This window comes from Triturus cristatus, chromosome 3_2 (genome assembly GCF_964204655.1).
Source record: "Triturus cristatus chromosome 3_2, aTriCri1.1, whole genome shotgun sequence".
NCBI classification, from domain to species: Eukaryota; Metazoa; Chordata; class Amphibia; order Caudata; family Salamandridae; genus Triturus; species Triturus cristatus.
In genome coordinates this window covers 475,050,540-475,077,541 of record NC_140584.1, presented here as the reverse complement: position 1 = coordinate 475,077,541, position 27,002 = coordinate 475,050,540, and the positions used below count along the sequence as shown (strand labels likewise).

General features: G+C 46.9%; 1 protein-coding gene across 1 annotated transcript in view; it reads right to left on the bottom strand.

Annotated features, from left to right (window-relative positions):
• Positions 1–27,002, bottom strand: part of RRAS2 (RAS related 2) — a 369,972-nt gene that overhangs the window by 123,820 nt on the left and 219,150 nt on the right. The window contains exon 2 of the mRNA XM_085648118.1: positions 19,938–20,025. Coding sequence (XP_085504244.1) covers positions 19,938–20,025 — 88 coding nt within the window. The remainder of the gene's footprint in view (positions 1–19,937; positions 20,026–27,002) is intronic.

Genomic DNA, 27,002 nt, shown 5'->3' with positions numbered 1-27,002 from the left:
CGTAAAAAAACAATGAAATTCCCCCGTTATAGTTAGTGCAGGCAACTATAACTCATGCGACCGCAATCCTCTGCTGATGACGTCAGATATTACATCACTGTATTTAGACACCTATTTACCCATGTCTTCTTCTATTAATCTTTAGCTATACATATATTACAAATATTTATTTTTCAGAAAGACACATATTTAATCAGTGATGTAATATCTGACGTCAGCAGCAGAGGATTGCGGTCGCGTGAGTTATAGTTGACTGCACTAACTATAACGGGGGAATTTCATTGGTTTTTTACGAGGGAAATGTCCAGCTAACTATAACATGTGAGAAACCTATGGTTTTTTAAGTGAATAGATAGATAGATAGATAGATAGATAGATAGATAGATAGATAGATAGATAGATAGATAGATAGATAGATAGATAGATAGATAGATAGATAGATAGATAGATAGATAGATAGATAGATAGATAGATAGATAGATAGATAGATAGATAGATAGATAGATAGATAGATAGATAGATAGATAGATAGATAGATAGATAGATAGATAGATATATTCCAGGAGAGAGAGATGATGCTTAAACACAGCAGGTTTGAATGATATTTACATTCCGCAAGAGGATTGATGGAACAGAGGAGTGAGAGACGAGTAATATTTTAATTAATAAGATATATAATAAACAAAGAGATGAGAGTGGTACGAATGAGCAATTAATTTTTCTGGGCGATAAATACAGCAGACGATGGAGGCCTTATTGATATCTAAAAACCTCGAGTAAAGCAATACCTCGTAGGAGAAAGATATGGATGGTATTGAAATACCTAGGGCGTAAAAATACAGCCCAAGAGGTGATAATAGAATATGAGAAGCTAAAGATATCAAGGAATTTGCCCACACAGATGTGGTGGTAAATCCTCCTTCCTGCGGAAAGGGAGCTGAGCTGGAGGTGTGGTAAAACCAGGCCAGCAGCAGCTAAACCCAGAGTAATCCAAGAGTGAGAACGAAGGCAGATCAGGAGTCTGAGCTGAGAGTGAGACTATGGCAAGGGACAGTCTGGATGGGGCAATGGCCCTCATATGACCCGTATCTGCATCGCGAGAACTTTCCCTGATGACATCTTGCCACACAGTCTTGGCATAAACCTTCCAATGACATCACCGAGCACGCTTCTGCATCTCCTAAAACAACTCTTCTTTTTGAACAGGAGACCCGTGGCTAAAATGTTAACATTTTGGATTCCAGTCCGAAAACATGGCAAGAAATCCCAGAAACGAAGATAAAGACAGAAGCCAGAACATTCTATGGGAGACTCTGCTCTATTTAAGGAGATGTTGGCAGCGCGTGCAGCTTCCAAACACAAAGGAGGAGTGTTAGAAGGCGACCTCAGAGGAGCCCGGAGGGGGCCCTGACTATCCTGAGACCAACCCTCGAGGTATCGTAGCCGGGCACTGGCGGGAGACTCCTCAGGGGAGGAATCTCGTATCTAGGATCGTACGCTCGGCACCACACGACAAAGAGACACCACACCGGGAGTTCTTAAGAATAAATCTTTATCAGATCGGAGTTGTAGGATCTTTATGATCGACAAGGCAAATATATACAAGTGGAGCGCGGGCTCACAGAGTCTTGGAGGGGGGTAGGAGGTAGTGGGACAGTCTTTGGGGATATGGATCAAATGCAGGAGCGTACCTGGCGCACAGCTCACAATCCCCGAGCTGGGGGATACGCTTGTTGTCGTGGGGTCCGGCGGGACCAAGAGTCTGTGGAAGCCGCGAGTCACTCAGCAGGGCTCAAGTACAAGTTCGGAGGTCTTACGATCTTCAGGGAGCCGCGAGTCACTCAGCAGGGCTCAAGCACGAGTTCGGAGGTCTTACGATCTTCAGAGAGCCGCGAGTCACTCAGCAGGGCTCAAGCACAAGTTCGGAGGTATTACGATCTTCAGGGAGCCGCGAGTCACTCAGCAGGGCTCAAGCACAAGTTCGGAGGTCTTACGATCTTCAGGGAGCCGCGAGTCACTCAGCAGGGCTCAAGCACAAGTTCGGAGGTCTTACGATCTTCAGGGAGCCGCGAGTCACTCAGCAGGGCTCAGGTGTTTCCAAAGGCGAATCTGCCGGACAGTCCCAGAGCACCCCTTGTTATAGGGCGACTCCCCTTTGATGTCCGGAGTCTGTGCAGGCAGGGGTCTCGTCACCTGGGGGTTGCTTGTCGGGGTTTCCTGCCATTGTCTTTTGATCCTTTCAGGGCCGGGTTGGGAGGAGTCCCAGACACCCAGCAGGCGTGGAGCCAGCCCTCGGGGAGGCCGGCGGGCCGATCGAAACCCACCTTCCCAGGGAAGCTCAGAGGTGTGATGGAAACTGCTCCTCCCTCTCTCATCCCAATGGAAGCGCGATGTCCTCCAGCCGGAGTGGCGCCTCTAGGCCAGGGTCGCGCTGGGGCCGGGCGGCCATCTTGGTGCATGAAGTGGGCACGCAGGCCCGGTGTGGCCGAAAGGAGGAAGGCCACGGTCGGGGAAGTCCGGGTCGGGTGTGTGTGTTCTGGTGGGAAGGATCGGCTAGGCCGTGGGCTCGGGGGCTGTGTGAGGTGCAGGGGTCAGGTATGGCTATGTTACGAGGGCCGGGTCTAACACGCGTCCCCCCCCAGCTGAAAGCCGGAGAGAACTACTCATCCTCTTGGGGGTTCTCTTCGCTGAGGCGGAAGAGAGGCCATCGGCGTTGGCGTGGTCAGTACCAGGGCGATGTTCCACGGTGAAATACATCCCCTGGAGGGAGATTGACCACCGCAGTAGCTTGGGGTTTTCTCCTCGCATCTGCATGAGCCATCGCAAGGGGCGATGGTCGGTTTGGACCTTGAAACGGGTGCCGAACAGGTAGGGGCGTAATTTCTTGAGGGCCCAGACTACGGCGAACGCCTCGCGCTCGATGGTGCTCCATCTCTGTTCTCTGGGCAGCAGCCTTCGGCTGAGGAAGGCTACGGGCTGGTCTAGGCCTTGGTCATTCACCTGGGACAGGACGGCCCCAATTCCATGCTCGGAGGCGTCCGTTTGGACCACAAATTCCTTGGAGAAGTCGGGGGCCTGGAGGACGGGAGCAGTGCACATGGCCGCTTTCAGGGCATCGAACGCCTCTTGGCAGGCAGGGGTCCACTGCACTTTCTTGGGCTGTTTCTTGGACGTGAGTCCCGTGAGGGGACCGACGAGGCTGCCGTAATTCCGGATGAATCTCCGGTAGTAGCCCGTGCGGCCCAGAAAGGCTCGGACCTCCGTTTGGGTAGCGGGTGGTTCCCAGGCTAGGATGGCGTCAATTTTGGGCTGTAGAGGGGCGACCTGGCCGCTTCCGACCTGGTGCCCCAGGTAGGTTACCGAACCTTGTCCAATCTGGCACTTGCTGGCTTTCACGGTGAGGCCTGCCTGCTGGAGGTGCTCACTCCATTCGGAACTAAAAACTGCGATATCGTCTAGATAGGCAGCGCTGAATTTTTCCAGCCCGGCCAGGACTCTATTTACCAGTCGCTGGTAGGTGGCCGGGGCATTTTTCATCCCGAAGGGCATCACGTGAAAGCGATAGTGCCCATCCGGGGTGGAGAAGGCGGACCGCTCCTTGGCTCCTTCTGTGAGCGCAATTTGCCAGTAGCCGCAGGTGAGACCGAAGGTGCTGAGGAACCGGGCAGCCCCGAGTCGGTCAATGAGTTCGTCGGCTCGGGGAATGGGGTGGGCATCGGCTTGGGTGACTTCATTGAGTCCCCGGTAGTCCACGCAGAAGCGGAGTTCTGGGGCGACACCGGGGGCAGCTGCTTTTGGGACCAGGACCACGGGGCTGGCCCAGGGGCTGCTCGAGGGTTCGATCACTCCTAAGGTCAACATCTTCGAGACCTCGGCTTGAATACAGGACCGGACCCGATCAGGGACCCGGTAGGCTCGGTGTCTCACCGGCGGGCTGTCTCCGGTATCCACGTCATGGACACACCAGTCGGTGACTTTGGGGACCAGGGAGAAGAGGTCGGAAAACTGCCCTAGGAGCTGGCGGCAATCCTCACGTTGCTGGGAAGTGAGGGATGGGGAGAGGTTCGCTCCCTCTACGGAGCCGTCCTTCTCTTTGGTGCACAGGAGATCAGGGAGGGGATCCGACTCCTCCTCGGACCTGTCATCAGTGGCCAGCAGGAGGCTCAGCTCCGGCCGCACGAAGTGGGGCTTGAGGCGGTTCACGTGGAGGACCCGGAGGGGGTCCCGTGGTGACTGGACGTCCACCAAGTACGTGACCTGGCTCTTCCGCTCAACCACTTTGAAGGGCCCGGTCCATTTATCTTGGAGGGCGCAGGGTTTCACGGGGGCCATGACCCATACCTGCTGGCCCGGCTGGAACTCGACCAGAGTGGCATTCTGGTCGTACCAGCGCTTCATCTCTTCCTGGCTCGCCTCCAGGTTGGCCTCGGCCATCTCTCGGAACTTCCTGGTCTGGTTTCGGAGGGTCAGGACGTATCGGAACACATCTCGGGGGTGGCCTCGGGGCGCCGCCTCCCACCCTTCCTTGACCAGGCTGAGGGGCCCCCGGACGGGGTGCCCATAGAGTAACTCAAAGGGGCTGAACCTCAAGGATTTCTGGGGAACTTCTCGGTAGGCAAACAGGAGGCAGGGGAGCAGGACGTCCCACTTACGCCGGAGGGGCTCTTCCAGGCCCGCGATCATCCCCTTCAGAGTCCGGTTAAACTGCTCTACCAGGCCGTTTCCTTGGGGGTGGTACGGGGTGGTGAATTTATAGGACACTCCGCACTGTTGCCACAAGGACGTCATGTATCTGGAGATTAAGTTTGTACCGCGATCGCTCACGACCTCGCGGGGAAAACCCATACGGGAGAAGATTCCCATCAACGCCCGGCCCACCACGGGGGCTGTGACGGTGCGCAGGGGGATGGCTTCAGGGTATCGGGTGGCATGATCCACCAGGACGAGGATAAAGCGGTGCCCTTGGGAGGTTGGGGGGTCCAGAGGCCCCACGATGTCGATCCCGACCCGCTCAAAAGGGGTACTGACGACAGGGAAGGGTTGGAGGGGAGCCTTACGCTTTCCTCCGCTCATCCCACTGGCCTGGCACGTGGGACAGGACTTGCAGTGGGCTTCTACATCTGCTTTCATCCTGGGCCAGTAGAAGTGAGTCACGAGGCGACTGTAGGTTTTGTCCTGGCCCAAGTGGCCTGCGAGGGGAACGTTGTGGGCCAAGCCCAGGAGGAGGTCTCGGAAGCGTAGGGGTACCACCAGCACCCGGGCGGATCCTAGCTCCACCGACTTCTGCTCGCTGTACAAAAGGCAATTCTCCCAATACACCCGGTGTGTTCCAGTTTGGCCGCCCGCGGCCTGGGCCTCTGCCTGTTGCCGGGGCCCGACCAGGGAAGGACAGGTAGCCTGCTCTCGGCAGAACTCCTCTCGGGAGGGGCCCCCCTCGTGGCGCCACTGGGCCAATTCGGGCAGATCACCTAACTCGGTGATCTGGGCGGAGTCGGAAGGTGGGGGTTCGTCATTGGCGACCGACCCTTCTTGTGGGGGGACGTGGGGACCCTCGGCGGGGACCATCCTATCTTCAGTGGTCGGGGCGTCGTCGACTTCCCCCAGGGGGGTCAGTCGGGCCGCCATGGATCAGGTGGTGGCGCACACCCACTCAGGGAGACCCATCATCCCTAGGTGGGTCTTGCGCTCGACTTGTCTCCAGGGGGGACTTTCCAGGTCGTTCCCCAGGAGACAGTCGACTGGCTGGGAGGTTCTCACTGCGACTTTCAGTTTCTTGACCACCCCTCCCCATTCAAAAGGCACCAGGGCTACCATACACAGACTTTCCGTGTTGTCAGCGGAAACGACCGGGCAAAAGACGTTGGGGAGGACCTGGTCTTCGTTGACCAAATGACTGAGGACCCCGGTGATGCTGGCCCCGGTGTCACGGAGGGCTTCTACTTGGTGGCCATTGATCGTTACGAGCTGCCCATATTTCTTCGTTTTGGAGGGCAGGAGGCTTCCAGGGACCATTTCTCTATCTCCTAAGGATACTAGGGCCATGGCTGCGGGTTCCCACTCTACGGTCTCCTCAACCTCCTCCCCCAGTGCTACATTGGCTATCTGTCTAGCGGGGGGCGCTGCCTGGGTGGTGTGTGGGGCCATGGGGCATTCAGGGTCGTTGGCGTAATGCCCGGGCTTTTGACAACGGAAACAAGTGATGGTCAACCGGTGCACCCGTCTCGGGGGGGGCCGGATACAGCTGGTGGGGGTGCCGGGAAAGGCGGCGGTTGGGTCTTCGGGGGACTAGACTGGGACTCTCTCTGCCCTCCATGGTTTCCCCCCCCTCTCTGGCGGGGTGGTCCCTGACTGGCTCGGGGGTGCTCTCCTACAGGGCCCCGGGAGACCCGGGTGTTGGTCCAGCGATCCGCCTCGACAGCCAGCTTCCTCGGATCCGTGAGCTTGCTGTTGAGCAGATGCTGGCGCAGTTCCACAAAGCAGTTCGCAGCCAGGTGTTCCCACAACATAAGGTCTGTTAGTTCTTCCAGGGTGGTTACCTTGCTGCCCTTGATCCACCCATCGAATGCGCGGCTGAAGAAGTTCACATACTCCACCCAGGTGGTGCCCGGGATCTTCCTGCAGTCCCGGAACCGCTGGCGGTACATCTCCGGGGTGAGGCCGTACCTCGTGAGGAGGGCCTCTTTCATGTGGTCGTAGGAGGTCTGCATGGAGGTTGGTAGGTCGAGCAGGGTGACTCTCCCTTCGCTCAGGAATCGTCTCCACAACCCGGCCCCCCAATCCTTCTGCGGGACCCGATGGGAGGTCATGGCGACCTCGTAGGCCCTGAACCACTGTTGAATGTCATCGTTTTTGTAATATTCTTTGACCACATCCTTGGGGATGTGGACCTTCTGCTCCGCCGGGGAGGCCGCCTCTCGGTTCCCCGGGGGCCGCGCTTCTTCGCTTTTTGCTTTCAGCTCCATTTCCTTCAAGCTGCGTTCATGCTCCAGCTGAAGTCTCATTCCTTTGTGTTCCCGTTGGAGTTTCTTCTCTTCCAGTTCTCCTTGCACCCGCATCTGTTCCACTGCTAGCTTTTTCTCGGCTAATTTCAACTCGCCCTCAATTTTGAGTTTGGCCAATTCGAGTTCGTGATGGCGACTTCTTTCTCTGTCTGCGAGTTCCTCCGGGGATAGGCCCCCGTCTGGTACGAAGCTTCGCACCTGGTTGCTGCTGCGTTCTCCTTGGGAGGGTCCAGCTTCGTCGTGGGGCTCCACTGCTCCTTCTGGGCGGGGGGCTCCAGAATCCACCCAAGCTTTCAGTGCCTTCTGCATATCTTCTTTGGTGTTGAGACCAGTGGTAGCGATTTTGAGTTCTTTGCAGAATTGCTTCAATTCTCTGTGTGTGTACTCCTCCAGTTGTTCCGCCTGGAACACGGTACCGGTGTCGTTTTCTGTGAGTACCACGGCGTTTCCTTCTGCCATCTTTGTCGGTAGTGCGTCAGCCGTTCACGGTACGATCTCTAGATTATGGGCCCGAATCCCATCGCTTGCCACCAATGTTAGAAGGCGACCTCAGAGGAGCCCGGAGGGGGCCCTGACTATCCTGAGACCAACCCTCGAGGTATCGTAGCCGGGCACTGGCGGGAGACTCCTCAGGGGAGGAATCTCGTATCTAGGATCGTACGCTCGGCACCACACGACAAAGAGACGCCACACCGGGAGTTCTTAAGAATAAATCTTTATCAGATCGGAGTTGTAGGATCTTTATGATCGACAAGGCAAATATATACAAGTGGAGCGCGGGCTCACAGAGTCTTGGAGGGGGGTAGGAGGTAGCGGGACAGTCTTTAGGGATATGGATCAAATGCAGGAGCGTACCCGGCGCACAGCTCACAATCCTCGAGCTGGGGGATACGCTTGTCGTCGTGGGGTCCGGCGGGACCAAGAGAGTCTGTGGAAGCCGCGAGTCACTCAGCAGGGGTCAAGTACAAGTTCGGAGGTCTTACGATCTTCAGGGAGCCGCGAGTCACTCAGCAGGGCTCAAGCACGAGTTCGGAGGTCTTACGATCTTCAGGGAGCCGCGAGTCACTCAGCAGGGCTCAAGCACAAGTTCGGAGGTCTTACGATCTTCAGGGAGCCGCGAGTCACTCAGCAGGGCTCAAGCACAAGTTCGGAGGTCTTACGATCTTCAGGGAGCCGCGAGTCACTCAGCAGGGCTCAAGCACAAGTTCGGAGGTCTTACGATCTTCAGGGAGCCGCGAGTCACTCAGCAGGGCTCAGGTGTTTCCAAAGGCGAATCTGCCGGACAGTCCCAGAGCACCCCTTGTTATAGGGCGACTCCCCTTTGATGTCCGGAGTCTGTGCAGGCAGGGGTCTCGTCACCTGGGGGTTGCTTGTCGGGGTTTCCTGCCATTGTCTTTTGATCCTTTCAGGGCCGGGTTGGGAGGAGTCCCAGACACCCAGCAGGCGTGGAGCCAGCCCTCGGGGAGGCCGGCGGGCCGATCGAAACCCACCTTCCCAGGGAAGCTCAGAGGTGTGATGGAAACTGCTCCTCCCTCTCTCATCCCAATGGAAGCACGATGTCCTCCAGCCGGAGTGGCGCCTCTAGGCCAGGGTCGCGCTGGGGCCGGGTGGCCATCTTGGTGCATGAAGTGGCCACGCGGGCCCGGTGTGGCCGAAAGGAGGAAGGCCACGGTCGGGGAAGTCCGGGTCGGTGTGTGTGTTCTGGTGGGAAGGATCGGCTAGGCCGTGGGCTCGGGGGCTGTGTGAGGTGCAGGGGTCAGGTATGGCTATGTTACGAGGGCCGGGTCTAACACGGAGACATCCAAATTTGGACTGGTGGAATTTTTCATTAAAAAAAAAAATTAAACGTGGGAAGTCTGCACGTGAAGGCAAGGGGAGTTACAAAGGAGGGAGGGCAGCGAAAGAACGAGAAAAGGAGAGAGATGAAAACAGATGAATTAGAAAAGCAAAATAGAGAATAAGAACGATGGGGATGTGAAATGGGGAGATTCTTATAAAGAACAAAAGGGAGAGAGCGAAAAAAGATGTGGCACAAAGAGTACATGAGGAGGCAGAAAAACAGAGAACAAGCGCTGAAAGACAAGCACGACCCCGATCGTGATCGGTGGTCTTCACTTTTTAAGCACTGCACTCGTGCTTGTGGCAGCATCCACCTTGCGGGAGTGAGCAGAGGCCATATGTTTGTAATTAACATTGCAGCGCCACTGCTCTCTCCCGCAAGGTGGACGCCGCCACAAGCACGAGTGCAGTGCTTCAAAAGCGAAGACTGATGGCTAAAGGCCCTCCTAGGGCAGCGCATGTGCGCTGACTAGGCGAGACCTAAAAAAGGAACCTCAGATAAGTAAGTTAATGACAGACTCATTTCATTCTTGAACGCAGATGTTAGAATAAGTGCTCCACCACTTCAACAATGCCTACAAAGCCTGGATCGTGAATAGGAATTGAATCCAAAGGGTCAAACTGGGTTCAAACTAGGCTGTTCTACTCTGGACAGCATCACAGCATTGGCTGCCCTTGGTGATTAGTTATGGGTGATAAGAAGCCAGTGCATGATAAATAAAGATATGCCTGCTTTGGTAAATACTCCACATCTTAAGATGGCGTTAAATTAGCAAAATTTGGAGTGGAGCAAGGTTTTTACAAGGCATTCTAATATTGTGCCCCAATATTAGTGTAAGAATTTGTTTTATATTGGAAAACATTTCTACTCCTAAAGGTGAAACAGGGATGCATGTGTGTACCATTCCTATTTAACCTACACATGGCAAATGTAGAAAATCTACTCACTTTCATTGTTACTGGTCTGTTAAAAATTGAGGACAGATGTATTAAAATGATGCCCTATGCTGACCATATTTCTTTAAAAAGAACTGTAGTTGCCATTCAGAAATTGGTGGTTTAATACTGATAATCAGGTGCTGAACATATGGGTGGTACTCAAATTATTGTATTTAGAAATTGTTATGCTGGGGGCGTGGCTTCGGAGCCGTTGGTAATGGCCGCCGTTTTCGGGAGCTCTGCGGCAACGTAGGCAGCAGGGAGTCTCCAGGCTTCTTTTCCTCGGTATCGGACCACGGAAAGCGACATTTCCATCGTCGGAATACCTCAGCTACCGCTGTGATGATTCGCGGAGAGTTTCCATGCCGTTAAGGTGATTTTATATCGTCAAATGCAGTCAGTCAGAGCAGCGGCCGCCATTTTGTTTTCTGTGATGTTATTTTCCTGACGCACTCGTTGCCTTATTATCAGTGCCATTCTCTTCTGGATTTCTGCTATTCACATATACACAAAAGTTTTTTCCTCAACTGGGTCACAAATTCTCTGGACTTCTTTGTAATAGTTATTGGAGTACCTCCTGCAGCCTCTTTTTTCTTTGTTTTTATTTTTTCTTTCCATCAACGCTTCTTTGCGGAATTCCTCTAACTTTGACAACTATTGCTATCCGAACCTTCTTTCCTTGTGACCGTCTCTACCATTACCAAAAGGGACTTTGTTTTCTTTCTCTTCATGGCAATGCCGCGTGGTGCTCGTAGTGGGGCTCACCAAGCTATCTCCCCTCCATTGGCTGATAATAACCCTTTTAATGTCCTACGTGATAATATGGATGAAGCTCCCCCGGAGTCCTCTGACTCTAAAGCCTCCTCTTCGGCGGGCACTCGCCCCAAACCACTCTCCAAGTTACCAGCGGCTTCTCCTTCCGGCAAGAGGGTAAAAACTAATCCTCCTTCTCCTACTAATCCACCCTCTTCAGTCTCTTTGGAGCTTCTCCTTGATGAAATTCGTGCTCTGAAGCCCTATATGGAGGAAACTAATTTGCGCTTACAAAGCCTTGAAGACAATTGGTCTCACACCATCCAGAGAGTTGTGGTCCTTGAACAAAGAGTTGACGCGTCAGAGGAGACCATGCATCAAGTCCCCATTTTACATACAGAGATTGATCATCTTAAACAACAAGTTGAACAATTGGAAAACCGCAACAGGCGCAACAACCTGCGTATTTATGGTTTGGTTGAAGGTCTTGAAGGTTCTAATCCACTCTCATTTTTCCAGTCATTTTTACCTTCTCTTCTTGGTCTTCCTGAATCTCCTCCTTTGAACATTCAACGCGCTCATCGTTTGGGCCGGGTGTCTGCCTCTTCCTCCTCTTCAACGAGACCTAGAGGTGTTATCTTATATTTTCTGGAATATACTGACTTGCTCAAGGTACTCCAAGCTGCCAAACAAAAAGGAAAGATTTCTTGGCATGGCTCCAATCTATTTTTTACTCAGGACTATGCCAAAGTGACTGCAGATCGTCGGAAAAGGTTCCTGGAAATGAGACCTGCTCTTCGAAGTCTTAATGCTAGATATGGCCTTTTTCATCCCTGCCTTTTTAAAGTGACGTATAACAACAAGACTACATCTTATGAAGACCCGGCTGTTCTTCAACAATTTTTGAATACATGTCGTCATGATTCTATGGATGTATCCAGATTGTAATTGTTTTGTTTTCCTCATGTAGACTGCTTGCTGTTTTGCTGTATTTGGCTCTAATGTTCTACACTGTTAATATATGTATTTTGTCTTTTTCTCTTTAGTTTTGGATATTTGGGCATTTGTATGTTATCCTCTTCAGTCTTCCTGGATGACGTCCTCCCTGTCGTTGTTGTCCTGCGGTTTCCCGTTCGGCGTCCCATTTCCCTGATGTGGTTCCAACACCCTCATCCTTTCTTGTTCTCGTGTGGTATGTCTTTTGCTAAGGTGCTCTTATGTTTATGGAGTTGGTTTATTTTGCTTTGTTGTTCTCTTCTCTTTATTCTATTTTCTTCTTTTGCTTCTCATACCTTCTTTTGCTACCGTTGTTTCACTTCTTTTCTCTTTATTCTTACTTCTTGTTCTTTTCTTTCTCTTTATCTCTTTCTTTTTAACCATTTACTTCAATCTATTTTTTGCTTCTCTTTTTCATCCGTTTATTCTCATTCTCTTCACCTGCTTCAATTTCGAATCTTTCTTTATTCTTTGATTTCCTTGCCTTTTCAATACAATGTGTTTATGGCGGTTCTTCAGTTGTATTTACTTGGTTATGTACCTTCTTTCCTTTTTTGTATTTGGTACTATTTCTTCTCCCTGCAATGTTCTGTTTTTCCTTCTCTTACAAATGTAATGATTATTACCCAGTTTTTAATTATTCATGCTTTTCTGTTTTCTTTCTATTTGCATTTTTTCCCTTATCTGTAGATGTCTTTGAATATTTTATCTTGGAATGTTAAAGGTCTTGGTTCACCTATTAAACGTCAAAGAGTTTTGTTTCATGTGGCAAATTTAAAAGGGGATATTGTTTTATTACAAGAAATTCATGTTAAAGATACTGAAATTCCTAAATTACGTCGTCATTGGGTTGGTCATGTTTTTGCCTCTCCTGGGTCTGGGAAGCGTAATGGTGTCGCTATTTTATGTCATAAGAGGCTAGATGTTCATCTTGTCAAACAAGATAATGATTCAGATGGTAGGTGGGTAGCAGTCTCTTTGTTGATTAATAAAATTCCTGTATTATTAATATTTATGCTCCCACTGTTCCGGATAAAGTCTTTTGGCCCCATATTCTTTCCCTGCTCATGCAATACACTGATGATTATCTGATTTTGGGGGGTGAATGTAATATGGTTATAGACCCCTTTTTAGACAGAAGATCTGATTCTAGGTTCTCCCCCTCCCACATGCATTCTTTGTTTACCTCCACTATTTCCCAAAGAGCTCTTGTTGATTCTTGGAGGCTTTGCCACCCTACTCTTCGAGAATACACTTTTTACTCACCTCCTCACTCTTCCCAATCCCGATTAGATTATATTTTCATTTCTAAAGCCCTCACTCAACTCATTACTCACTCTGACATAGGTTCTATTTTATTTTCTGATCACGCCCCAGTCTCCTTAAGTCCAGATCTACTCCCCCCCATGAAAGGCACTAGGAGATGGAGGTTTAATAACTCTCTTTTATTGGACCCACAGTTTACACCAGCCTTTATGGATTTTGCCTCTTCATTTTTTGAGGACAATGACTCGTCTCAGTTAACCCCTTCCCTTATTTGGGATACCTTTAAAGCCGCTTCTAGAGATTTCATTATTACATTTGTTGCCCGTAAGCGTCGTAAGGCCTCTCAATCTATTCATTTGCTTAACGCACAAATTAAACAATTAGAACACTCCTTTTATCTCTCTAAGAAACAATCTGACCTAGATGATTTTATTAAAGCTAAACTTTCCTTTAATAAAATTTCTACTGACTCTGCCAATTTGTTTTTACTTAAGTCTAGTGCTAAATACTACACCGCACAAAATAAAGCCGGTAATCTTTTAGCTAGATACCTCAAAGTTAAGAAGGAGCGTACTAAAATTGACTCCATTGTTACTTCCTCTAATGTTGTGGTTCATAAAGACGAGGATATTTTAGCTGAATTCACGGATTTTTATCAACGTTTATATACTCCTGAGTCCTCTCCTGTCTTGTCTGAAATTACTCGATATTTATCTTCCATTTCTCCACCTTCCTCTTCAGAGGTTGACTTCTCCCCTTTAGAAGCTGATATCACGCATAAAGATATTCTGGAGGCTATCCAAGTTCTAAAGAGGGGTAAGGCCCCTGCCCCGATGGGTTTACTATAGAATTTTATTCCCATTTTTCCTCCCTACTTCTTCCAAGAATTCATCAACTATTTTCATCCTTTATTGCATCTCAACAATCTGAGGGCACCTTTCAGGAAGCCCTTATTTGTCTTCTCCCTAAAGATGGCAAAGATCACACTTTTTGTAAGAATTATAGGCCCATTTGCTTAATTAATCTAGATTATAAAATTTTTGCCAAGATCCTTGCACTTCGTTTAGAAAAAATTCTTCCACAATTAATCGCTAAAGAACAATGTGGTTTTATCAAAGGACGTCATCTATCTGATAATACCTGTCTCTTCTTTAATGTTTTAAGTAAATCTCATTCGCATAAGACGTCATTGGCAGCTGTTGCATTGGACGCTGAGAAAGCTTTTGACAGAGTCAACTGGCAATTTATTTTTTCTTCCCTTTCTTGGTTCGGTTTTGGCCCCAAGTTTCTTTCATATGTCTCAATGCTCTACTCTTCTCCTAGGTCCTTTATTTTGGCCAATGGCCTGGTCTCTTCCTCCTTTCCTCTTCTTCGTGGTGTCCGGCAGGGTTGTCCGCTTTCTCCGCTCTTATTTATTTTAGCATTAGAACCTTTCTTAACTAAGATTCGTATAAACGATGACATTTCTGGTTTCCCTTATGGTCCTACACAGTTAAAGATCTCTGCATACGCAGATGATATTCTTTTATTTATCTCGAACCCTCATACGTCTCTCCCATCATTTTTATTAGTGGTTTCGAACTATGCATCAGTGTCTGGCTATAAGCTTAATGTAGACAAATGCGAAATCCTTCCTCTCAATAAATTCTGTTTTCATGCTGACTTCTTAGCTTCTTCCTTCCACTGGAGTCCAAATCAAATCAAATATCTTGGTCTTTGGTTTACACCTTCTATTAAGGATACTGTGGCTTTGAACCTTAAAAATGTACTATCAGCTCTTACTGCCTCTACGAAACAATGGCATCCCTTGTTCTTATCTTGGTGGGGTAGATTAGATTCTATAAAAATGATGTTGGTTCCGGTAGTCTTATTTCTCTTGTCGACTCTTCCAGTTAACATCCCCAAATTTTATTACAAGAATATTTATTCCATATTATCTAAATTTTTATGGCAAAACAAAACTGCCAGAATGTCTTTTTCTAAACTTAAATCTCCTAAACATTTAGGTGGTGTTAATTTTCCTGACTTTTCCTCATATCATACTTCCTTTTTTCTCACTCACTCTACCTCTTTCCTTTCTGATCATATTCCTGATCCCTCTTCCCGTCCTTTGTGGGTAGAGGTTGAAACCTCCTTTTTTCATCCCTTTGCGTTTGAAGAGTTTGTTTCATTGTCGCAAGCTCCAAAGAAATTTTCTCTTCCCATCCTTCAACATGTTCGCAAGACCTTTCAACCTATTATTTTGCATAACTTGGATGATCGTGCTCGTTTTTTACAATCTCCTATTTGGTATAATTCTCTTATAAAAATTAAAAATAGATCTATTTTTTGGAGTGACTGGTTATCTCTTGGTCTTAAATGGACTCATCAGCTTTTTCATGATGGTTCTTTTATCCCCTTTTCTGTTCTTCAAGACCGTTTCTCTCTCCCCCTCTCTTCTTATCCCAAATATACTCTATTAAGAACGGCGGCTCAAGCTACTTTTGATGCTCTTACGGGTACTTCCATTCATTATAATTCTTCTCTCATTTCCTTACCATTTTTACACTCTTCCCCATCTGCTTCTCAAATTTACAAAAAATTGCGAGATTCGTCTGCTCATCGAGTGAAGTCTGCTGTGGAGTGTGCTTGGGAATCAGATTTAGATGACTGTTTTCCTCTTTCTACCTGGGATAACATTTGGATCAAAATAAGGAAATCATCTAGAGCGGCAAATACAACCCAAACTCTATTTTTTATATACAATAGACTTTTAATTACCCCATGCAAACTACATCACATTGACTCTTCTATCCCGTCTATCTGTTGGTCCTGTTCGGCTTTGGTGGCTGATCTTAAACATATGTTGTTTACTTGTCCTGCTGTTCACCTTTTCTGGTGCAAAGTATGGCAACAAATTAATTCCATTTTCTCCACCAATTTCCACTTCTCTTTCTCATATTTTTCTTGGTAGTCTCTCACAAATATGGTCCTCCTCCACTGCTAATACCTCCATTGTTGATCTCCTTCTTGCTGTGGCATTTCAACAGATCACGAAAGCTTGGAAGGATACCTCCCTTATTTCTTATCAAGCCTGGTGGTATGGGGTCTGCTATAATCATAGACTAGATAGAGCTTATGTTCACCCTATTTCCCTTGCGATTAAAAGGGACTTATTATGGTTACCCATTACCTCCTTTCTGAACTTGTCTGCCCAACCCCTTCCTTTGCATAATTCTTGCAGGGAGGAAGTATCTAAACCTCCTTGATTTTCTTGTTATTAGTAATGATTCTGATATTATTAATGTATGAAGATTGCCAATTTTGTTCTATCTCTTGTTGAATTATTAATTCCTGTATTATGAAGTTGTATTTTTTCTTTATTCTGCCATTTATTTATTATATATTGTTGTAATATGTTTCTGATGATACCCCTTTTTCTTTTCTTCTTTTCTTCTCTTTCTCTTTCTTTCTACTCCTTTTTATTTCTCTGAAATGTCTTGCAATTTATTCTTTCCTACAAAATGTATATTACTATTGTACTGGAACTTTTTTGTTCTTCAATAAAATCCTCTTTAAACTGTAAGAAATTGTTATGCTAACAAAAGTGTATATAGAAAGAAGCTCTGCCTTTGTGCTTATTACTATGAAAGAGTGAACTTTGCAAATACATTCAGTATTCATGTACAATTGTATAACCTGAAAATGAAAGTTTCTCTTAACAAGATTTGTACCTTTTCCCCTGTTCTTTCTCCCCAGAATTAAAGGTGCTGCACTCAAAACATAACTCTGTTCTGTTGTCTTGTCTATGGTTATTCCATGGCAAACTACGCTGCTCTTTACATGATCACCAGGCTGGACGCCAACAATCAATACTATTTTGAGTAAAACAGTTCCCCAGGCTTATCGAAGCATAGTGTGTAGGCTTGTAAAACTTTCTATTGCGAGTGAAATATTGTTCCTGGGTTTTTTCATGGTTAGTAAGTAGGAAAATTGAACTTTAAAAAGTTTGATGAAAAAAGTTTGAGTGTAAATCGATGTCATGCTAATCATTGGTCCAAATACTTCAAATCTCTAATTAAGATGCATGAGCTGAAGCGTAACCGGGCAGATGACTGAACCAACGTTAGCATAAGTAGGCAAACGTTAAACTAAAACAGGTCATGAATTGTTGAATGAAGATCTGCGAACGTAGGTCTAAAAGAGGGAATAAATGGTACCACATTATTCACAGTTTGGTGCTCAAATGTATTTACAATAGTCTATAATAAATAAAGTGAGATATAAATATCTGCATTTTAGGATGATTTGGTCTAGCCGCGGTAATGCCAACCTTAAAACATAGTATTGGGGACCTAAAACCAGTGCCTAATTTTTGTGAGCCAGGACTAACTTTTCATCATCAGACATTCACCCAGAACAAGAGAGGGGTGGAACAAAACGACTGAATAACAGTGACGGGGGCAGGGGAAGGAATTAAAAAGAACCTTAAAGAGTGAGATTAGAAAAACACACATTTTTGTGTAGTGGAAGAAAGAGAAATGAGGTGGAATGAAGAAAGGACAGCCCTGGCATTCTGCAGCGCTGGCAACAGAAAACCTTTGGACCACTGCTTTTAACACATTAATCACTGCCGAAGACCTCCGTTTTAAATGAATGGTCTCCCACTCACGTTATCCTATGTTGATCAAGTAATGACGTAATGATGTAATCAAGTGGTGCCAATCATCTCAGATTCTAAAATTCTTGAAGCTAATTCTAATCTGAGGATCACCAAAAACAAAAGTCCACAATAAAATAACAAATTATGACATAAGTGCTAAATAAACCATACCACTGAAGTATACGTCCTAGTAGAACGATGGAGTCATGGTAAAGATTTGAGGCATTTACTATGTATGAATCATTATAAAAAAAAAAATATGACAATGAACAGTCCATACATCAATTATATATACTCTGCGTCAACTATCTAAAAAGCGCATTATGACTGCACGAGCACATAACTAATCTAAAAGGATGTGGACTATCGCACATAACATGCAAAGAAGGGTTTTCTCCAATTTTAAGCAATGAATTGTATTTTTTTGTATTAAAGATCAACCTTAAGTTTTTCCAAGGCAATTACTTATCAGCGATCAAAACTAGGTTGCCCGTGGCAGTCCCTCCCTCATAGATCTGTTTCCTGCTAGGGGACCCTGGGTCTCCTTGGACTCCCGGGACCCATATTAACATATGAGCATACATGCTTGCACACACAAGGTACCCTAGCCCTCCACATCTCTTTCCCTCCATCCTGCCCACTCCCTCTTCCTCCCCCGCATCTCACATATCTCCTCCTTCTTCCCCTCCCTCTCCTCCCCCCCTCACCCCGCCTCCAGGAGCGCTCTCCTGCAGCGATGCAACACACCCCGGTGGCTCTATGGAAGACACCCGCTGATACATCATATCGCCAACCGCAATTACATGGGCAGCTACACGAAGAGACCGTTTTCTTTCTCCTTTTCTTTTGTTCCTCTTGTTCAGGTTATTTAATGCAAGTATATGATTTGATGGTGATATGGTCTTGAGGAACAATGACGGTTTCTCCTTAATTATTCTAAGTTTTGATTAACAAATTATATTTGAACTATATCAAGGTGAAGCGGCGAACAGGCCAACAAGGTGGACTTTAATGACTTTAATGTATCCTAGCTAAGTCCTTTGCAATGCAGTTCATTTAACTTACTTTAAAAATGAATTACCTAGGCAAAATTAAATTACTAAAAGGGTCCGATAAGCACTGTCACACACCAGCGTGTGCATGACACAAGTCTTCGCCATATGCCATTGTCTTGCTCGGTCCTGCAGCGCTACTGGCAGTCAATACACACCACACACACTACGGGAGGTCATGGAATTGCATGATATCCATACATGGGAAGCATGGATTTTAGGTATCTTTAAACGCAAGAAAGTGCATACACGCTTTACAGCCCTGGCGCTTCTTCTATCCAAACGTGCGCTCACGCTCCAGTGGAGATACTTGGTGGCACCCCCAGTGGCTTGGCATAGAGCAATGCGCAAATGGGGGAAGAGCTGAGGAGGAGGCCCTTCGCCATAAGGAGGTTCGCTACTTGCACAAATGATGTCTTCCCTCCCCCCCCCCCATTCTAACTCACTTTTTGCAGCACGTGGGAAATGACAATCTCCCCCCCATGAACTACACAGGATATCACCTTACATCATACCCGGATCGCTCCTGCAGCGGGACATCCGACTTTGGACCCTAGTCTCACCTACCTGGCCCCACGCCCCCTTATAGAGGCCCTGAGCCCCCCCAACGCCTCTGGCCCCAAGAATGCATATGGCCCAGGAACTGTACCCCCACCCACCACAGAGCCCTCATTCCCCAGTTCTACCCTACACCCCAGTTGAAGGCCTTCCAACTGCATGCCGGAAATACACAACATCTCGCAGTTCAATCTTCAGAAGCAGAGAGGTTTTATGATCAGACACCTTGTATAACTATCAAGTTTCCCTAATCAATTTTCTAATCAATATGTATGCTTATCCAGTATGTCATGTCATACGGTACAATTGGTTGCTTGTGTTACCTTTGTTGTAAAACCCAATAAAAACATTTACAAAAGCGTGCTGTACTGCTCTGCTGATGGGAGTGGGACCTCGCCCCAACTGAGAACTAGCGCATGTTTATTATATGCTCTGCCTTGCTTTTGCTTTTCATTTTCGGTTTAATTTAAAACTAAACCTTTGTTACTCCTGTTCTATAGCCATGGACCCTCTCACGTGTTGTTCTTATCATGCTGCCGGACCTCCGGGATGTCGGCTGAATAGCTGTGATCCATGTTGGCATAAATAAAGGTTTTAAAAAAAAAAAGACATTTACAAAAATAGTCAAATAACGGTATATTCTTTTTTGTATGCAACAACGGATTGAAAATGGAATTTGAAAAATGCTCATTGTACATGGTCAATTTGCCAATTTTCACAACTTGCACTCCAGCAGTTAAGTCACACCATGTGGGCGTGGTATTTATACACAGATGCTGATAAGTTGGCACAGATGCACAAAACTCATTTACGGACTCTGGTTAACGTAATGAAAAAAGACCAATGATTCAAAATAGATCCATTTCAGAAGCGCATTCTAAAAAGACTTACTGTCAAGCCTGGCTGCTCGATCATCTATGACACACTGTTTGGTATAGGAGTCTTCAATTGTAGGATCATAGTCTGTCACGAAGTAGGACTGAAAGAAAATAAACCAATTTAAAGTCTTGCGTTATGTTGTTAATAACATTTTATTTTTGCAAACAGATAAATCTAGGCAAATTGTAGGCACAAGTGACCACAGGGGTAGACTGATCAATTGTCCACTGAACAATAATTTAGCAATTACATTTTGCTAACACTGCCATGTTTAGTAACTACAATACAGCAAATCTATTTCAGTTCATATTCAAAGAGAAAAAAAGTAACTGTGATCTCGGTTTCTTTTTCAGGATGTAGTAAATATAGTGAGACACACCACTGTAATTAGTTGCCATTAATTATTTACAGGCTATGCCCGTCGCTGAAATATTTATCGTGGGTTACTCATTCCCATAAAAATTTAAAATACACACACTTTAAAAAGAATATAATCATCCACACGAAGTGGAGAGACATGTATACTTTTCAAACTAACATTTTACATATTATTCCAGAGTCAGAAAATGCAATCAAATTAGACAGGCAAATCATTATCAAAATCCAATTCTCAACATGTAGATTATAAGAATATTTACATTTATGACATTTACCTGGCACTCTAATGTCACTGGGCAAAGAACTCAAAAATCCTGCTCATAAGCTTAACCTGGCGTAAGTGAGACCAATGCAAGGACCTTAAGTTCCTCTCTACTTGGTAAAAGCTGACTTTTGGGTATGGAGGACTGTAACCTCTGTGTCAACCTTACTACCGCTGGTGGCTCTTGGAAGACGTGCAACCAAGTACACCATCAGAATGAATGTGAAAAAAGTACAAAAATGAAAAACAAGGAAACAGGTATGCTTCATTTGTGCACCAAGGATATGGAACAAAACCTCTGCATTGACCAGGACAGTGCTAACGACATACTCCTTTGAAAAAAAAATTGCATCATGACAATGTAACAGTCCACCTCTATTCCGAGGAACCAATTTCCCCTTTGTTGTATCTTGACTCTAATGTTATTCTTGCCCTGCCAATGGAATCTTGGGGTAATGACATAACATGGAATGTTGGGAGTCAAATAGACACAGTTGGCTGGGCTGAGCAGTATGCTGGCTGCTTCTGGTGGGGCTTGTTCAGGACTTGTACTGGACTTTGATCTTAAGTCTAATTGGTCATGGGCCCAGCAGAGCGTGAAGAAGAGCACCGGTGGCAGTTTGGCCGCTGCGGTGGCAGTTTGTATTGGTGGGACATAAATCAACAGTGGTGAGACAGTTTTGTATTGTTATTGTTCAACACAGCTGAGACTTGCTTTTCAATCGCTCTATTGCCGTTTAAACCGATCCTCGAGTTCTGTTTTCCACGCTTGTTATATGCGCATGCAGTAATTCCATCATATTGAGTCTAGCACTGCGTTCGCAATCTTACCTGCGGTGCCTTCGTGGGATCCCTCATGACGCACTGTTCTTCTAGCGATCCTCTGACGTTTGTTCCTGACACGGGACGTATTTGGACCACCTACGTGCGAAGAGCCACCCGGTGCGACGCTAACAGCGTGCCGCCATTTTAGGATTAGCGGTGGCACATGTTAAATGATGGTACTCTGCTTTCACCATGCCAACCACATTGTTCTTCTAGTACATTTCTTAATTTTTTGACATTTAACCCTGTGCTGAGACGTCGCGGTGTGAGGATCGGCTCCACTCATCTCTTCTGGTTTGTCCACAGTTTGTTGGTGATGCACAAGATTATACAGGTATTTTTCTTTTTGAAGCCATGTTTTGATGGAAAGTTTGTGCACAGTTGGGGGAGCCTGGAGACACACGGCCCGAACATATTGTACTGTTCTCTACACTGTCTTTCCTGAAGGAGTTGTATTGGCAGTTACCTCAAGATACAACACCCTTGTGTCACTTTTTGCTAGTATCCTTGCCTTTGACACTGTACAGAGCTTTGCTGCCTTTTGGCTAGCGTTGGCTTATACATTATAAAAAAAGAAACCTCAAAGAAGGCAAACAAGTAAAATAATGAAAGGAGAGCATTCAAAAGATGGAAAAGCAGTAAAGAATTCAAATCATGGTCGCCTGCTACTGTAAAGTGGCTAGTGGGGCAAGCAAACAACCCAATGAAAGAGAATTGCAGGGCAAATAATTGGGCCACCAGTTCTGGCACTGAAACTCATTCTTTTTTGGTGCATTTGAATATGAGATCCGACCTAATGTCATCACTCAAACAGCAACATAGCCAATGGCTGAAGGGGGATAAACCATTGGTCCCATGCTGTATGCGATTCTAGGTGAAAGAAATGTGAGTAACATGTGAAAAGACCTGTGTAGTTGAGGTACCGCTCTACGTGGCAAGAGATGCCCAGGCATGGATTCTGTGCCCACTGGAACCAAGCCATCCCAGACTGACGAGCCCTAATCAGGGTGAAAACGGTCTTGGGTTGCTTATGTTCCTGTTCAAAACACGTATTTTTGCCATTTTGTCACCCCCTCAGTGATACTAAATTATAATGGAGAGAGGGGGGCCAGGAGCTAGTTAATGGTCCAGTGCCTATGCTCCGAAAAGTCAATGAGGTAATCACACAGGATGCACTGTTCCGTGGTGAGTGTGGTCGAAGGACAACCTACACATACAATAGGGTCAGGGGTGGGAAAAGGGAGAAGTTAGGTCAGGGACTTGATACTTGAGGTGGGGAGAGGCATAAGTTGTCTCTTGTTGCCCTCACACACCCCGAAGGATGTCATACTTCATCATCGGGCAGTTGCTCCTTGTCGGGCCGGCGGTGCAATGCCCTACGGGTCCCCCGAAGGGTCTCTTTAGCGGAGATTTTTTAGAGAACTGCCGATGGGTGCATGTGGGTATGTGGAAATAAGTACCAAATGAGAAGTGAAGGTAGTGCGTAGAGTGTGAGTTAAAAATACCTAAGGGTTACCAAACACAGAGGAGTTATTTAATGAAGAGGTACCCTTGGTAAAGTAAAAAACCCGTAGGTTAACAGTTACCAGTAGAGACGTAATGTGTCTGGGTAACTAAGCTAAGGTCGACATGTTTCACGCCTTGGGTGGTCAGTAAGATCCTTGGCGTTTCATCAGGACCAGGGGTGATGGTGATGTGAGGTGAGTGCACAAACTTATTGACGTGAGAAGGGTACCATTAGCCCTCTCACCGATCAAAAGAGGGGGGTGGGGGGTGCCTTCTACACAGATTGTGTGTGGCTCTGGAGTCAGTTATGCCCCCTTTGATCGCGACCTAACTCGTAGAGCTGGCGTCTGGATGGGGCAGGTTTCCAGTGCTGACACCGGAGTAATCCCCCGAGAAGGTGTGGGCGTCCAACGCCGCTAGACTCAAGGAGTAACTTTTGCTCCGCAGTTAGGTCGCGATCAAAGGGGGCATAACTGACAGTTGCAGTCACTAATCGATCTCTAGCTCTTGTTGTGCTATAACATTCAAATAACTTAAGCCTACGTCACTGAGGTAGCAATGAACCGTGTGTCTGCAAGAGGCATGCTGACAAATACCTTTATGCATGCACTCTTCATAAAACAGATGGTAAAATATACTCGCCTTTTCAGAAATACGAGCTCCCTCGCATATATAAAAAAAAATGTCAGCCACTAGATGTCAGTGTTGACTCGGAGAAGTACATTTATTTAGATGGCGTTTTTCAGTCACCACTGTGCAATTCTAATGAAATGTGTCCGGAGAAGTATTCTCCATCATTTAGCATTGCTATAATAATACGATACTGGTAAATCTGACAAAATGTAAACAAATCATAATATATCATCATCCAGTTTTCCATCAGTGCTGAAACGCATTGTGACTTTGGAATATATACTGATGTTTAAATATCATAAAAACCGACTTGAAATGAAACAATATAGGAAGCTTACAATGTACAAGTTGTAAAAATGCTATATGTCTGTGACACGTATACGACCTGCGGACCTTTATCACCGTTTTCATCTTTCACAAAACTCTCAGTCGTGCATGATAAATGCATGGTTTCGAGACGTGTGCAACAAGCGTCGACCAACTTTTAACCGCTTTGTGGCCTCATTGCCACTATACAATTACAGGAGCCCACTTAAGCACCCATCACACGTGTGATGTCTGCGCGCATTACAGATACCGAGGATTAATAAACTAGAACTTAAAAAAAAAACTGAACGGTGACATGTGGCTCTCTCCATTGTCACTCATTTGTTTGTCTCTTATTTGATGGCTTGCTTGTTCATCAGTCTTGTTTGTCCCTCCCTTGGAAGATATTCTCTTTACCTGTGTCCTTCCACTGCTTACTTTTAGGGAGCCATTTATTTTCTTTTTGCTTTACATACTGGAATGTGTTTTCCTGCTGTCTCTCCAGTGTGCTTCCCCACAACCATACTGCATGTTGCTGCCCCCTACACCCCGCATTGCTATTTCTGGCCCTGTGTTTCTCTCCCGCTGCAACCCATGTGCCTGTCTCCCTTGTGTGGTTCTCCCCCCACCAGGGCCGGGCTTTAGCCCATGCAGCCAATATTCTGTGGGGCGCATGAAGCTGTGTGCGTTAAGGTTCTGTCAACGGCAGCGCCATTCTCATCTTGCGTCAGCCTTGTTATTGTCCCGGTCTGTTCGTTTCTGAGTGCTTAGCCACTTTAAAGTGATTTCAGTCCCTTATTGTTATACAGTGGGGGGTATTTTGTGCTTTTTAATACCCCTTTAACCACCTTCCGTGCCCTCACTTCACTCTCTGGCTCCTGTCGGCACACATGAACAGAACCGGGCACGTGTAAACTCTGCAGTTACTTAAGCACAATCTAAAATGTATAAGTTTCCCCGATACAGATAGCGATAGAAATGAAGAAAAGATCCTGTGTTGCACATCGTATTCCTGTCAAACGCAGGTCAAGTGGTTAATCCTATATACAAGTGACGCCTGGGTGTGCTCTCTTTCCAAGAGCACACCAATAATTAAAATGATACCTATTCCGAAAATTATAATAGAACCAAAGCGCACTGTCATCTAAAAAGCCTGTAACAGGCTTATACATAAACCCATCACCCATAAAGATGTCAGCTGAGGCGGCGGATTTTCTTTCAAATCCCAACAAATGAGGATGGTGCCGATGTGTCTCTCTCTCTCTCACACACACACACTCAAGGGATCACACACACATCATGCACAGACACAAGTACTCAAACATACACAAACGCATGCACAAACCCATACACGCATGCACAAACATTTATACATACTCACACTCACATCTACATACCCATACACAAGAACACACATGCAGTTACATGTACAGTCTAGCACAAGCATAAACAAACACACACACACAAATTGCTGAAGCAATCTATTGTATCTTTCAAGTGCCGCTAAAACATTGAAACTAATGAAAATGCTGGTCACAACCCTTATACGGACACCTGCTGTTTCACTCAATCTTGAAAAAAAACAACCCTCCATGGACGGACACACACACAACTGTGAAACCCGCAGAAACCCACCGAAGTAGCTAGTTGGCAGGACTTCTGTAATTACAAAACTGTAAATGTAACTTTCTTCTTGTTCTCGCATGAAAGTCTACCCCATCTTTAAAATGTTACACGTATGTGTACATCTTCCTGCTACGCACCATTGTAAACTTGTAAATGCATGACACCCATGTATGCTATGTTAAGAGCTTTGCTATACACTTAGCTCACGCCCACACTTTAGAAAAATACAAATACATAAACGCACACAACCATTTCTACACTCACCCATGCACTCACTCAAAAAAATGCCCACATGTAAAAGCACATAAAAACACACACATATGCTTGTGCGCGTGCACACACACACACACCCACCCCCACACACTCACAAATGCAGGGCATCTTTTGAGTGTTTAAAATATGATCAGCTGGTCATTCCTCGATTATCTCCCGATTTGAAACACTTCATGACTACACACAAATCTCAGCTCCTCGGAAACCCACCAAAATTCCACAAAGCTATGAATGTGGATTACTTTTTGGTCCTGCACCCACATCTGCCTTTATTGTTGAAATGACACCCACATGCATGTAATTATCTCCTTGCTTTGGATCACTGTAACAGTACAAATGTACTATGTCCATATATTCTATTGTTACATGGGCCTGTCCCCACCAAAACTATGCGGCCTGCGACAATAGATGACACAAAGCTCTGATGAACCCGGCTGCACTCTAGCGCTCTGCACTTCGCGCTACCACAGCAACAGCCCAATGTGATAGTCAACTGCTTCACTACTACCAAAGGACTGCAATGCTGCTTGAGGCCGGCCTTGTTCCCCTAGAGCTCTGCCCTGCTGCTTGAGGCCTGCCTTGTGCCCCTAGAGCTCTGCCCTGCTGCTTGAGGCCTGCCTTGTTCCCCTAGAGCTCTGCCCTGCTGCTTGAGGCCTGCCTTGTTCCCCTAGAGCTCTGCCCTGCTGCTTGAGGCCTGCCTTGTTCCCCTAGAGCTCTGCCCTGCTGCTTGAGGCCGGCCTTGTTCCCCTAGAGCTCTGCCCTGCTGCTTGAGGCCGGCCTTGTTCCCCTAGAGCTCTGCCCTGCTGCTTGAGGCCTGCCTTGTTCCCCTAGAGCTCTGCCCTGCTGCTTGAGGCCTGCCTTGTTCCCCTAGAGCTCTGCCCTGCTGCTTGAGGCCTGCCTTGTTCCCCTAGAGCTCTGCCCTGCTGCTTGAGGCCTGCCTTGTTCCCCTAGAGCTCTGCCCTGCTGCTTGAGGCCTGCCTTGTTCCCCTAGAGCTCCGCCCTGCTGCTTGAGGCCTGCCTTGTTCCCCTAGAGCCCTGCCCTGCTGTTTGAGGCCTGCCTTGTGCCCCTAGAGCTCTGCCCTGCTGCTTGAGGCCTGCCTTGTGCCCCTAGAGCTCTGCCCTGCTGCTTGAGGCCGGCCTTGTTCCCCTAGAGCTCGGCCCTGCTGCTTGAGGCCTGCCTTGTTCCCCTAGAGCCCTGCCCTGCTGTTTGAGGCCTGCCTTGTGCCCCTAGAGCTCTGCCCTGCTGCTTGAGGCCTGCCTTGTTCCCC